General features: G+C 50.3%; 1 protein-coding gene across 1 annotated transcript in view; it reads left to right on the top strand.

The window, feature by feature from the left end:
* The first annotated feature begins 1,234 nt into the window (after positions 1-1,234).
* LOC142578430 (uncharacterized) overlaps positions 1,235-15,292 on the top strand; it is a 75,157-nt gene continuing 61,099 nt past the window's right edge. Inside the window, exons 1-5 of the mRNA XM_075687816.1 lie at positions 1,235-1,274; positions 5,990-6,177; positions 8,603-8,880; positions 10,627-10,858; positions 12,522-12,610. Coding sequence (XP_075543931.1) covers positions 1,235-1,274; positions 5,990-6,177; positions 8,603-8,880; positions 10,627-10,858; positions 12,522-12,610 — 827 coding nt within the window. The remainder of the gene's footprint in view (positions 1,275-5,989; positions 6,178-8,602; positions 8,881-10,626; positions 10,859-12,521; positions 12,611-15,292) is intronic.

Genomic DNA, 15,292 nt, shown 5'->3' with positions numbered 1-15,292 from the left:
CGGCGTAAGACGTGTGGCGTATCGGCTCCGTCGATTTGCGGCTGGAGTCACGGCTCAATCCTCTGCACCCCAATAAGACCGACGTCAATCGACGCAGCACACCGTCTGGACCACGTGCCCACTAATGTTCCCCAGGTGGGACCACATTTGAACATTTTACGACGGAATTACACCCGCCTACGTGGGCGACGCCGACGCCCGGTGGCGTGGAACCGGCCTCCCGGACTAAAATGGCAGCTCCTGCGTCATTCCTGAGGGGTTACGATCCCGACGCCATGGCCTGGACGACGGCTTCAACATCAGACCAAAACTCCGCTCTTATTCCGAAATTTCGGCACCAATCTCTCAATGAAGCGGTCGCGCGTCGCTCACTCGTTCAAGCCAGGACGGCGGCGTCCATCGCTGCCCCGCCCTCCGGCACACCGGCCGGCAAGACGCAGCCTCCTGCCTCGCGCGCTGCGGGAAGCAAAGGCAAGGCCCTTACCGACTGGAAGCCTCACCCATTCCCAAAACCGGGCCCTGACGACTTCGTGGTCGTGCTCAAGCCACGCGAACATGTGTCGCTGCAGCAAGCATTTTCGGAGAACCGCTACGGTGCCGCCATTACGGCCTACCTCGGGCCTGAGGTGGCAAGGTCTGTTACGGTTCTGCCGTCCCGTGAACAAAACCTGATATTGATCCACACCCCGAAGCCGGCGGCGGCAGATCGGCTCCTTAGGGACTTATCAATCAACACCGAGCATGGGGCGATTCCGCTCCACGGATACCTTGTACAAGACGGAGGCGATGTCTGCCACGCCATCATCGTCGTCAGCAACTCTGACACCACTGAATCGCTTCGGCAGCAGGTGTAATGGAGAGCAGGCACCATCGTCGAGGTGAGGAAATTCGGCTCCACTAACAATGCTCGGGTAACCTTCGTCGGGAGGGAGAAACCGCGTTTTGTGCTCCATGAGAACATGCGCATCCCAGTGCAAACCTACTACCGGAAAATCCCGGCCTGCGGCCTCTGTGGGGCTGTCGCGCACCGACCGGATGCTTGTCCCAACACGCAGCAGAACACGTGAGGCCCATGCGGGCAACAAGCCCCGCTTGTGGAGGGGGTGCGGGCCCCTCACGAGTGTTTCCGCGGTGCTCTGTTTGTGTCGGTGAACACGCCACAAGCTCGCGGGAGTGTGCGGCGAAATTCCGCACACACAAGATGGCCGCCCCGAAGGGCGGGTCAATGAGGCAAATGGCGGCCAAGAAGAAGAGCCGCCATCTTGGCCTCCCCGGTGAGTCACCGAGCCCGGACGACAGCAACACCACCATGGATGGATGGATGGATGGATATTATGAGCGTCCCCTTTGGAATGGAGCGGTGGGTTGAGCCACCAAGCTCTTGCTACTATACTGCCAAATATCCTACCTAGGTTAAACAATGAAAAGAGAAAAAAAAACACCATGAACTACCACGCCCAAATTTTCTCATCCCCTATTGCGAACAGTGCTTTTGTACGTCTCCGTCTTTTGTCGTTTCCATACTTTTCTTCCACCAATCCTCCAGTCGCCTCTTACTAATGTCTATTGCGGACATGTTTGCTTTACCACTGCTCCCACTGAACCCAAGGGCTTCAAGGAGGCCAGTGGTGCCTAAATCGACCGCTGGGTAGACGTCTTCACATTCTAATAAAACATGCTCCGTGGTTTCCCTAGCTTTACCGCAGCAAGCAGATGCTTCTTCTTCCTTCTTATATCTCGCTTTATAGGTGCGTGTTCTAAGGCATACCGATCTCGCTTCGAAAATAATGAGCTTCCCTTTGAGTTATCATCAATGGTTTCTTTCCTGATTTTGTTCTTTCCTCTTAAGTAGTTACTCATGGCAGGTTTCTTTTCCATTGCCGCCACCCATGAGATTAATTCAGCCTCTCTGACTTTCCGCTTGACCTTCTTTGTTGCTGTGTTGTCCACCCTACAGGCCGCATACTTGCTGGTAAGCTTCCTTGTTCTTTTCCTCCACTGTGAATCAATGTTTTTCCTGTACAGATACCTGAACACTCTCCCAGCCCATTTACTTTCTTCCATATTCCTCAGCCGTTCTTCATACTCAATTTTACTGCGAGCTTCCCTCACTTCAAAACTCAAAACTAGTCCAGCCCATATCACCCTGCACAGCTTCATTTGTAGTCTTCCCGTGAGCGCCGAGTGCAAGGCGACCCACTGACCTTTGGTTCCCGTCGAGTCCTGATTGTACCCCTGATTTAAAGCAAGCAACCGCATTTCCAAAAGTAAGTCCTGGAACCATTACACCTTTCCACATACCTCGGAGGACCTCGTACCTATTGTATCCCCATAGCGCTCTGTGCTTCATTATGGCTGCATTTCTCTTGCCCTTTACTGTTATGGTTTTTTCCTGTGTTTCCACATATCCATTGCCTTCGTTTATCCATATACCAAGGTATTTATATTCTGTTAACCGAGGTATTTCTCGGCCTTGTATCTCTACTGTCTGTTCACTGTTTTCATTGAATACAAAGCCGCCCTTGGTCTTCCCGAATGCACTAGCACAGAGAGATTCGAGGGACTGGGCCTGCGCAATACTTTTGACGAGTACGCAGTCGCGACGTTATATTCCCAGAAAGAACGACTTTGTTCTTCAACTCAGGGCAGGGAAGTATTGGCGAGGTTAGGCTTTCCCCTGAGACCCCAGTATTGCGGAGAGGAAACGGCACAGATAGACCGCAATGTTCGATCGCACATCGCGGTGGCCCCAATTCCCAAAAACATGCACCCCAAGTACCATCCCGGACGACGCAGAGCAAGGGCAAAGACCCTTCACAAACGTTTCGGCATGGGACCGGGGGTGTATTATACGGATGCCAGTCGAGCCAGCTCAGACACTTTCACCATAGTCTCTACATGCAACAACAACGTAACAACGGCATCCTTCAAAACCGCCTCGGCATACGTGGCAGAGGCTGCAGCCATTGCCTTGGCCATTCAGGACGCCGAGCGCCAAACCAATTCGGCTGTCATATTATCCGACTCACAAGCGGCTTGCCGCCTGTTTTTACAAGGAACGGCACCCAAATCAATAAGCAAAATTTTAGGCACTCAACTAGAGGGGCACCACACTATCGTCTGGTGTCCGGCACACGAGCGACTGGCAGGAAACGCTAGGGCAGACCGTATTGCTCGAGGTTTGAACGTCCGAGCAACGGCATGGCCTAGCGACGTCCTTCCACCGAATTCTCGTGACATCCTCCTACAGCAAAGGCAGGAGCGGAGACGTTTTGGACATCCTCACTCCGATTTAAACAGCGAACAGGAGAGGGACTGGCGTCGTATTCAGACGAATACATACCCCTACCTGCACCACCTACACAGAATACACCCCACGAGGTTCTCTGACGAGTGCCCGTGGTGCACAGACACACCCACACTAAAACACATCACATGGGAGTGCCCCAGGAGGCCTCCGCACATAGACAGTCCCATATTACACCAACATCCACTAATGAGGAATAGGCAGTGGGAGGCATGGCTTGCGGACGAGGGTCGGGAGAGCCAGTTGGCTCTTCTGGACCAAGCCCAGCGAGCCGCTCGTGCCAGTGGGGCCCTGGAATAGGGGCTCCAACCATCGTGCCTTATTTTATTTACATTGAATAAAGTTTTACTCTCTCTCTCATAACACCTGATTTTCTAACACTAAATTTCAAACCTAAATTGTTGCCTTCCTGTCCACAGATATTAGCCAGACGTTGCAAATCACTTTGCTTGTTAGCTAGCAACACAATGTCGTCCGCATAAAATAAACCTGGGAGTTTCTGCTCTATTACTGTACCCGCCTGTTTGTATGAGAGATTAAACCCGATATTACTTCCTTCTAGTGCCCTCTCCATCCTCACCATGTACATCATAAACAGCAGCGGGGATAAAGGGCACCCTTGCCTCAGTCCCTTGTTGATATGAACTTTCTCCTCGCTCCTCATCCCTTCCCATTCAACGCAAACGGTATTTTCTAGGTAAATCTCTCTAAAGCTGTATACAATCATTACCTAAGCCTTCCCCTTCCAGAATATCCCACAAAATGTTGCGGTCTACGTTGTCGTAGGCTCCTGTAATGTCTAAAAAGGCCACATACAACGGTCTGCTTTCTTCTTTTGATAGTTCAATACACTGAGTAAGAACAAACAAGTTATCATCCAAACGCCTACCTATTCTGAAGCCATTCTGAAGCTCTTCCAAAATGCCATTATTCTCTGTCTATGCTTGAAGGTTTAATTTGATTGCCTGCGTTGCTAGCCTGTATATTACCGATGTAATGGAGAACGGTCTATACGAGTGAATTCTGTCTTTCTCTCCCTTACCTTTATAAATTAAATTCGTTCTACTTTGTCGCCAACTGCCTGGTATTCGTCTATCTTCTTAAGTTTTTTCCACTGCTTTCACCAGAGCTTCCTTACTTTTTGGTCCTAGTTCATTTATCAGCCTAACGGGAACCTCGTATAGCCCTATGGCTGTGCGCTTAGGAATGTTCTCTTCCGCTTTCTTCGAGTTTAAATTTGTCAGCACCAGCTGCTTTTCCCCTTGGGTCTCTTTCATGCTCTTTTTTTTCATCAAGTATAACCTCGTCATTGCCTTGGAAAGATTCGGCTGTTGCTTTTCGGATGTAATTTATTGCCGCTTCTCCTTCCAGTCTGTTGTCATCTTCGTCTAGGATATGTTGTTGTATTGTTGTTGACTTCCTGCCTAATAATTTTATGTGGTTCCAAAATATTCTAGGTGCGGCCTTCTTTTTCTCACGTATTTCTGACCAACCAACGTTCACTTTCACCTTTTACTTTTGCTGGCACCAGTATTTCAACCATAGACTTTTCTCCCGGTATATTACCCATTTACTAGTTACTTCATCCTGTGGCAACTGCGCCTTCTTTGCGTGCCTGTGCTCTCGAGATGCTCTCTGTCGTTCGGCGATCGCTTCTCGTATCTCCTTGTTCAACCAGCTTTTCGGTTTCTTTTTTCCTTTCCGACGAACATGTTGTTTGTCTTTCCGTATTTCTGACGTTATTACACTTAGAATCTCACCATATTCCTACTCTTTACTTGGCCATTTGCCAAGTTCTTCCTTAACTCTAGTGACTGTATCTGCTATTTGTTCAGCGTTCAAATTTGGACTGGCCATTTTTCTCTCCTTGCTCTCTTTCCCAACTACATATCCCATTTTCAATATGATGCGTTTATGGTCACTCCCTATACTGTTAAACCCTTCCTCATCGATGATCATTTCTCTCAACTTATCATGAATTCCTTCTGTCATCAGACAGTAATCAATGGTCGATTGCCGGTTTCCCACTTCCCACGTGATCTGTGCTTCACACTTAGGCCCTGTATTCACGATCACGAGGTTATGTTGCTCACAAAGGTCCAGCATTGACTTCCCGTTACTGTCGGTATAGCCATCTAAATCCTGTATGTCGGCATTCATGTCACCTAATAGGACAATTTCAGCACCACTCCCGAAACCCTTAATATTAGCGCTTATGCATTCCACTAACTCTTCATTCTTCTCTGTGCAATTTTTTCCGGTCCACAAATACGTAACGCCCAGCCAAGTTTCTTTCCCACTCATTGTACCTGATAACCAAAGATGCTCTTGACATTGTGAATTTACTCTTTTCCATTTGGCTCCCTGATGGATGAGCGTTCCGACTCCCCCTCCCTTTCTTTCGGACTTAGTTCTGTTGCACCCCTTCCCAAACATAATTCTCAATAACTGGCGGCTCTTCTGGCGTTTCTGTAACCGCAAACACCCCTATTTCTTCTCTGTGTAACTGCTCCTCAATCTCTGCCCGCTTTTCCTTTCTTCTGTTGCCCTGCATGTTTATGTGGCCTATTGCATGGCGAGCTCTTTTTCTTGTTTTCCTCCTTTTTGTGTTATCGACGTCGATGCTCTGCTGATGTTCCCCTAGGGGACCTCCTTCATTACTATCTACTCTCACCTCCTGAGCGCCCGCGGGCCCCCTAAAGAAACAACAGGGCGACCACCAAGTCGAGAAGCCGGCGCCATCTACCGGAGGAGCCGACAAGCGACCGCCGACGCAGCCGCCACCACCCGGCGGCACTGGAAAGCTGTCGACGTCGCCACCACGCGGCGAGGCCAGGGCCTGGGCCAACGCCGTGAAACATGGAACGCAGGTGAGCGGTACGGGCAGGGCTGCCTCCTCCTCCCCTACATGCTCCCACCCTGCGGCACACAGTGCCGAGCAAGCCAAGATAGCTCTCGAGGGCCAAATCGAGATCATCATCATCATCATCATCATCATCATCATCATCAGCCTGGTTACGCCCACTGCAGGGAAAAGGCCTCTGCCATACTTCTCCAACAACCCCGGTCATGTACTAATTGTGGCCATGCCGTCCCTGCAAACTTCTTAATCTCATCCGCCCACCTAACTTTCTGCCGCCCCTGCTACGCTTCCCTTCCCTTGGGATCCCGTCCGTAACCCTTAATGACCATCGGTTATCTTCCCTCCTCATTACATGTCCTGCCCATGCCCATTTCTTTTTCTTGATTTCAACTAAGATGTCATTCACTCGCGTTTGTTCCCTCACCCAATCTGCTCTTTTCTTATCCCTTAACGTTACACCTATCATTCTTCTTTCCATAGCTCGTTGTGTCGTCCTCAATTTGAGTAGAACCCTTCTAGTAAGCCTCCAGGTTTCTGCCCCGTAGGTGAGTACTGGTAAGACACAGCTATTATATACTTTTCTCTTGAGGGATAATGGCAACCTGCTGTTCATGATTTGGGAACGCCTGCGAAACGCACCCCAGCCCATTCTTATTCTTCTGATTATTTCCGTCTCATGATCCGGATCCGCCGTCACTACCTGCCCTAAGTAGATGTATTCCCTTACGACTTCCAGTGCCTCGCTGCCTATTGTAAATTGCTGTTCTCTCCCGAGACTGTTAAGCATTACTTTAGTTTTCTGCAGATTAATTTTTAGACCCACTCTTCTGCTTTGCCTCTCCAGGTCAGTGAGCATGCATTGCAATTGGTCCCCTGAGTTACTAAGCAAGGCAATATCATCAGCGAATCGCAAGTTACTAAGGTATTCTCCATTAACGTTTATCCCCAATTCTTCCCAATCCAGGTCTCTGAATACCTCCTGTAAACACGCTGTGAATAGCATTGGAGATATCGTATCTCCCTGCCTGACGCCTTTCTTTATTGGGATTCTGTTGCTTGCTTTATGGCGGACTACGGTAGCTGTGGAGCCGCTATAGATATCTTCCAGTATTTTTACATATGGCTCATCTACACCCTGATTCCGTAATGCCTCCATGACTGCTGAGGTTTCGACTGAATCAAACGCTTTCTCGTAATCAATGAAAGCTATATATAAGGGTTGGTTATATTCTGCACATTTCTCTATCACTTGATTGATAGTGTGAATATGGTCTATTGTTGAGTAGCCTTTACGGAATCCTGCCTGGTCCTTTGGTTGACAGAAGTCTAAGGTGTTCCTGATTCTATTTGCAATTACCTTAGTAAATACTTTGTAGGCAACGGACAGTAAGCTGTTCGGTCTATAATTTTTCAAGTCTTTGGCGTCCCCTTTCTTATGGATTAGGATTATGTTAGCGTTCTTCCAAGATTCCGGTACGCTCGAGGTCATGAGGCATTGTGTATACAGGGTGGCCAGTTTCTCTAGAGCAATCTGTCCACCATCCTCGAGATGCTGCTCAACAAAATTGCGCTCCTGGAATCGCAGTCAAAACAGCCTACCACTCCCCCCTCTACCCCCGCAACCGAGGCTATGGAGAGTGAGCCCGCGGCACCGAAGGCAGCACTGAGCGCGGAAGCTGGGCTTGAGGCCCGTCTAGAGGCCCGCATGGACGCCCGTTTCAATACCCTAGACAGTCAAATTTTCTCGGCAATCACCTCCGCCATCTCCAAAATAACTGAAAACATACCGACAATCGTCGCACGGCACATCGCGCAATCCTCGCGTGCCGTCCGACGAACCGGCGGTCTTATCAAAGACGTGTCTAGCCGCTGTCCTAAAACCTCGCACCACACCATTGAAACTAAAGTAGAAGACAATGACAGCTGCTCGCTCTCCGGACTGGAGGATGCTCCCCTCCCCGCAAGTGCTGGCTCCGGAGCAGCGTCCCTGCAATCGGTCTTTCCCTGCAATGATCGGCGGACAGCCCTCAAATTCAAATTAGGCGCTCTCCCCGTACCCATTCGGCCACCCCTATCCATATTACCCAATGGAACTGCCAGGGATTCCGCTTCCGCGCCAAACGGGCGAACCTCCGGCTTTTCCTGTCAACATTCGCTTCACTCGCCATGGTGGTTGCCCTCCTGGAGCTGGGAGCGGCGCCACCCTTACAAATTATACCACGATCCAGCAGGACCCCTCTTCCTGTATCTGCGTGCACAAAAATTATACAGCCAGCCAGGTTGACTTGGAATTCAATACTGATTATTTCTATGTGATGGTCACCCTTCTTCCGCTTAAGAAACAAAACGCACCATTACATATACTCAATGTCTATTGTTCTCCCGAGCTCAGAAATGTAACTTTGGCAGCCCTCTTCATTCGCGCCCTGAAGGCTGCGGGCAGGGACCCCCTAGTGATCGTGGGAGATTTCAACGCTCACAGCACACTCTGGGGGTACGTGCGTGAAGAGAAGCGAGGGCGCAAGCTAGCGGAACTTGTGTCCACGCTGGGCCTGACTCTTCACACCGACCCTGCACATCAAACGCGGGTGGGTAACTCTATGACTCGGGACACGTGTCCGGATCTTACATTCACCAAAACATTAGACACGCAGAATGAGCCAACACCCAGGAAACTCTCGGCAGTGACCACTGCATACTCAACACAACCGTCAGAAGCAAATCATTGGCAAGATCCCACGCCCAAGCCCGCCTACCTGACTGGACCATGTTCCGGCAAAACTACACTTATTCGGCCCCTATGCGCGAACAAGGCTACCACGCGGGGTCAGAAGAATTTGTTACACACCTTCGTTCGACGGAAACTCAAGTTCAACTATCGGAGGCCACGCCGCAGGTGGACAACCACCTCCTGCACCTATGGGAGGCGCAGCACAGCCTCGTCCGTAGGTGACGCCACCAAAAACACAATCGGAAGCTCAAAATTCGCATCGCCGAGCTCACCCAACGAGCGGCAGAGTACGCGGCCCAGCAAGCCGACTCGAATTGGGTAGACCGATGCAACACGGCCGCTAGACAAATGTCTAGCCTGAGCAACTGGCGTCTATTTCGCACCTTGATCGATCCGACTCAAACCAGAGCCGAGACGCAAAAGCATCTCCAACGGGCCATCCATAGCTTCGACGAAGACATCTGAAAATTAGCATGCAAACTACGCGATCAATACCTCTGTATACAAGAGGACCACCGAGGGCCAGCGTACTCGTATGCTGGTTCCGAGAACGCGAAGCTGGACCAACCGTTCCACCTTCACGACCTGAAGGCGTCCCTCACTAAAATGAAGCGAGGAACGGCGCCGGGAAGAGACAAAATAACAGTGAAATTACTTGCCAACTTTCCCGACCAGGCCTACGAGGCGCTCCTCGCATACATAAACTCAATCTGGCTCGGTGAGGCACCCCTCCCAATCGAATGGATGACCGCTCTGGTCACTTTCATTCCCAAAGCCTGCAAAGCCATAACCACAGACAACCTCCGCCCCATCTCCCTCACATCTTGTGCGGGAAAGCTGATGGAGACTATGGTGCGAGATAGGCTGTCCAAGTTTCTGGAAAACCAAAACGTTTTTGCAGACACCATGTTCGGGTTGCGCCGCCCGCACCGGTCCGCGCGAGATGTCCTACTTCAACTAGACCGCGAAATTCTAAATCCCGTCCAATACCCCCTCAATGACAAGGCAGTAATCGCCCTCGATTTGAAGGGGACTTTCGACAATGTCACACACGACATAATTCTGACGCACCTCTACCAAACCAACTGTGGACAGAACACGTTTCAATACGTTAAGCAATTTCTCTTCGACCGGCAATCGTACATCCGGATACAAGATGAAGTACACGGCCCCTACCAATTAGAAGGCATCAGAGGTACCTCGCAGGGCGCGGTCCTCTCACCCCTATTATTCAATTTGGCAATGCTGAAACTCCAAGCTCAGCTGTGGAATGTAGAAGGCATACAGCACGCGCTGTATGTCGACGTATATCACCATCTGGGTTAAACACGGATCGGTAGGAGACATTGAAGTCAACCTGCAGCAAGCGGCGGAGATCATGGATGCCTACGCCCGCCGCTGCCGCCTTCAATGCTCCCCGGCCAAATCGCAATTTGTGCACATTCGCCCCTCACCGAAGTACACTACCAAAATCGAACTGTCCCTACCAAATGGACCCATTACAGAACACGATGAAGTCAGAGTACTGGGTCTCTTTAATAATAAACACCACCGAGTCGACACAACACTGGCCAAACTGTGCAAGGTGGGGGACCAGGTGGGCCGCATGGTTCGCCGGGTTTCTAATAAACGCGGGAGGTTACGGTGCAAAGACGCCTTGCGGCTGGCACACGCATTCGTAACCAGTCGAGTGTTGTACTCGACTCCTTACCTCCACCTTCGCAGGATTAACGAGAACGCCCTCCAGGTTATTCTCCGTGAAATTTACAAGCGTGCTCTCGACCTCCCGGTCAACACATCCAACCAGCGCCTCCTCGGCCTGGGAAATGTCAACACCTTCGCGGAACTCCGAGAAGCAAACTTTGCGGACCACTACACAAGACTCTCAAAGACGCCGTCGGGTCGCCGCCTTCTTGCCCGACTACACATCCACCATCCAAGACTGAAGGAAGAGCACGTGCGAATCCCGGAAATCTGGAGATACGCCCTCCACGTGCGCCCTCTTCCGGCCAACATAACAGGAGACGACCATAGTGGCCGGCGCCTCGCGCGGGCGGAAGCATTGGCACATCATTATGGGAATAAGCACGAAGTATTCTACGTGAACGCCTCCGGCCCACACCATGGGGGTTGCTATACGGCCGCAGTCGTCCACCAAAACACCGCGGTGAACGGCCTTACGTTCAAAGCACAAGACATAACACATGCGGAAGAGGTGGCCATCGTGCTCGCCACCGTAGTTCATCAGGACTCGCGGGTCATTATTATCCATTCGCGAGGGGCCTGCAGAAACATCGAAAGGGGCTTCATTCGCTATTTTGCGTACCGCTTACTTCAAGGCAGCAATTATCTCGGGGTCCCCGGGTCCCGCACGATAATATGGACTCCCGCGCACGAGAGCGCACGAGGGCAACGAAGCGGCCGACGCCGCGGCCCGCACGCTCACTCTCCGGCCATCGCCCTCGCCTCCCCTCACTGCGGACTCCGACTGCAATCCGGTTGAGTGATTTCCTTTAAGGAAAGCACCCAACATTAACAATACGCCCATGCAAACTTTCCTAAGCCCTGCAAGGGCCTCACGTAGGCGGAGGAGCGTTTACTCCTTCGCCTCTATACTAAAACACTGTTGTGCCCGGCAGTCCTAAAACATTTCTACCCCGCGTGCATAGGGAAAAGCGCGCACTGTTAGGAAAAATCTTCAGACATTTTCTACATGGTGTGGCCATGCCGATCATCCCCGCACCTTCCCCCTATACCCAACCCTACCCGGGAGGACTGGGAGGCGGCCCTGCTCGGCTGCTCCGACCTGGCGAGCCAGAAGGCCCTAGTCGGCCGTGCCCGAGCCGCGGCTACAGCCAATGAGCTCCTTTAATGAGGAGCCCATCTAATCTTTGTAAGGAACGGCCCCTTAAGGACTGCTCCACTCGCTCCCTGTAAATACCTTGACCAATAAAGTTTTTCAGTCAGTCGGTCATCCCAGCCCTGCGAAAGTGGATGTCCAGCGATGCTGCTGAACCACCACTACACCGGCTGAGGGGGTATGCAATGCTTTATTGCTATAAATTAATGGTAGTAATAATTGCAATTTAGAGTAATTGAAGTAATGTTAATATTCGCAGCACGTCGCCGTTCATAGCGGTGATGCAACAACATTGAAATCAGTCGATAGGTTGTCTATGGATATAGGCTAGGGATGTCACTCCCACGTCACAAGCTGCTGTCGCTGCGGCAGCAGTAATCTACCGGGAAACGTATGCATGGAGCTCTATGTGTTTCGCACTGTAATCAGGAGCGCCTTCTAATTAATTATGTGGTTCAAATTATTGTTCTGGACTTGTTCTTTATTGAAACGTATAATGTTCAGTACGTTGTATGCTTTATTCCAAAAATTCAATGCACTGTTCGCTTCACTTTGCTGAGTGAGAGTAGCCTCTGCCTTATGGGGGTCTGAGCGATTGCATTCTTTGCATGCTTATGGGGGTATAAGCCATTGCAGATGATGATGATTTCTGCTAACGGATGGACACGAAATATACACGCACAACCCAGAAGCTAACAGCTTTGCTGTACAAGAAATGTGTTTTCTAAGTGAAATTAATTGAACTTTTTTTACGTGCCAGAACCAGGATTTCATTATGAGAAACGCGTTTGAGTTTGACCACCAGGAGATCTTCAACATGCCCCCAATGCTTCATTATGTGCGAGGATGGTGTGTTGTCCGACAGGTTTGTTATTAGTGTGTTCCTTTCGTGGTCTTGTTTCCGGGATGTTTCCCTTTGTTTTTGGTGCCTTTTAATTCATCTATTGTGTGTACTCCAGCACACCGTCTATTTTCTCGCAAATGTGATAATAAACCTTGCTTCAATTAAGAATTTATTGTACCCAGTTTCTTTGTCGGCACTTGTCTTGCTTAACAATGTTTCTGAAGTCAGTTTGAAAGCTCGTGGTATACTTATATGCTCGGTCCTTAAATTAGTGACACTTAGTATAGAAAACACGTTATTTTACAAAGTATTCAAGTACGCCTAGTATTCATCAAAATAAAAACCTTGGCCATCGACACACCCAGCACAAGTTTCTTAGTTCTGGCAGGCATCTTGGAAGTCTTCATTTATAAAACCTCGCTAAGCACCTTCGTTGCGGCCATTTAGGCGCATTCCATGATGTTGGCTTGGTGTCCTCTCAACAAGCGCTTTTTTTTTCCTCGGAAATAGTAAAAAGTCCCAGTCACAGTTTCATATTGCGTTTACTGAATCCCCTACTCTTCTCCAATAATGCGGACATTTAAACGTTGATGTGTTCACTAAAGTGCTCACTAAAGCCCTCACACAACCTACATGAGCATCCGTAACCCTCGTCGACGGGCAACCGAGCCGTTTCTCGTCGTGGACGTCTTCTCGGCCGTCTGTAAAAGCTTTGCGCCATCTGAGTACTCGCTGACCTCCAGCGGAGCTGTAATCCCCCCGTCGTCCTGGCCTCTTCCACGAAAAACACGGCCGGCGTATGACACGTGCTGTGCTTGCTTTCCTATGCTACAAAAGTGCTGGTGCTGGGCTGTTGCAGTGTAAACGTTACAATTGTCCATAGCCTGAACACAGCGCTTGGAGCCGGCGTCTCTGCCGATAGCCGTAGGGGTGAAGCACGCTGCCCTGCCGCGTCCGTGTGTTAAACGTCCAAACACTAATTTTCCAGCAGCCGAAGGCGCAACAGAAGTCCCCTTGCTGACTAGCCGTTGTGGAGGAAATGTTCTGTACATTTCTGCCACGATGCGATGTGCCCTGTGGGGCACCGATAATGCTCAACCCTCCCAGAGATTGTGAACAATGACTCACTACAACGCCTAAAGCAAACACGTTTCCCTGTGAGTTCTGCGCACTACACAGACCAGCAGCAGTGGTGCACGCAAGGTAACGTTCAGCATCAACTCACCTCACCATTATCGTGTTGAATTAAACGCTGAAGGAATTACACATTCGTCGCCAACATCACCACTAATTGTCGTCAGTCAAAGCAAACAGCATACGTAGCTTTGCTTACATAGATTTCCACAGTGCGTGGAATTCGCAAATTTTGCAACGCCCCGTGTCGCAGAAAATCCGGCGTCGGCGTCCTGCGAGCGAACATTGCGGCACATATTTTGCCACGCCTTGCTATATGACATGCTGCATATGCGTGTTATATTGCCACATCATCCTATCACTAAATTTACTCATGCTTAGTCTCACATTTTTTCACAGTTATTCTTCGGGATTTTGAGAATGACTGCCCACAAACAAGTGTCATGAAACAAGACGCTCACAGCTCAATGCCTTTTATGTTAAATCTTGTCAGACTTAAATATTATAGAGTGATACAGTAACAGAGACCTGGAAATGCTGTAATTTTTTGACGCTACTGTGCCCTATCTCGGGGATCGGCCCACGCAAGAGGTTGCGTTTCTGCCAGAAAGCTCGCCTTCGGGCATAACATTCGCCGCAAGCCTTTTCCGGGACACATTACGGGTATACATAAGCTGCAGTTGCCGAGAAGCGTGAGGAGCAGTCGGGGATCTTTGAATGCTATCGCGTTCCGCACTTTAAGGCAAAGCTCAAGCGTCCACCATTCTTTTTTACTTGACATTTCATTGCATGCACTTTGGTTTGCGCACTGTACTCATCACAGTTCTAAACCAATCATCGGACCAACTTCGGTCCCTGAGTATGTGGCAATGTGTACATACGTGCCGCTCTTCAACCAACCTCTCTTACGCTATATGGGTCCCTATGATGCACGACTGGGCAGGTACCGCTTTTCAGAAGAAACTCTCTCGCCCCGATTGGGAGTACTGCGTATATGTCACTCGGCCTGCGCTGGTGTCCAATGAACCTCTGTGATGCCAACATGGGTCACTGGGAATTTGCCAGTAGGTGTGTGCCACTCCTAAATGAACGTATTTGACGCCAGCCTGGGTAACTAGTTGCGTGCCAGTGGGAATGTGCCGCTCTACAGTGACTAAAAAGATCCCTGAATTTCCCTGCGAAGCTGAGCAGAACCGAGCCCACGTCACAAGGGATCTTTAGAGGCAGCAGCCCGACGCATTAGCAGGCAGCGACCCAAATGCACCGGATACGTGCCGCTTTTCAATGAACACGTTTCAGGCCAGTGCATTGGCGAGCTGAGCCACCAATGCACTGGGCATGTACCGCTCTTCAAGGAACCTGTCGCCAACTTGCGTCACTGAGAATGTGGCACTTAATGTGGGGCAAGCGAGAGAACAATTCTCGGTGTTCGCCGGCACCGGCGCTCCACGCTTGTCGTCTCGGAGGCCATGCACGGACTTCTAGGCATTTCTCTTACACGGCGCTGCGCATACAGAAAGAAGCGAGCGAGAGAAACCCGGCTGTCGCACGAA

This window comes from Dermacentor variabilis, chromosome 4, assembly GCF_050947875.1.
Source record: "Dermacentor variabilis isolate Ectoservices chromosome 4, ASM5094787v1, whole genome shotgun sequence".
Taxonomy (NCBI): domain Eukaryota; kingdom Metazoa; phylum Arthropoda; class Arachnida; order Ixodida; family Ixodidae; genus Dermacentor; species Dermacentor variabilis.
The sequence above is the reverse complement of the archived record's forward strand: the minus strand, read 5'-3'. Positions and strand labels throughout refer to the sequence as shown.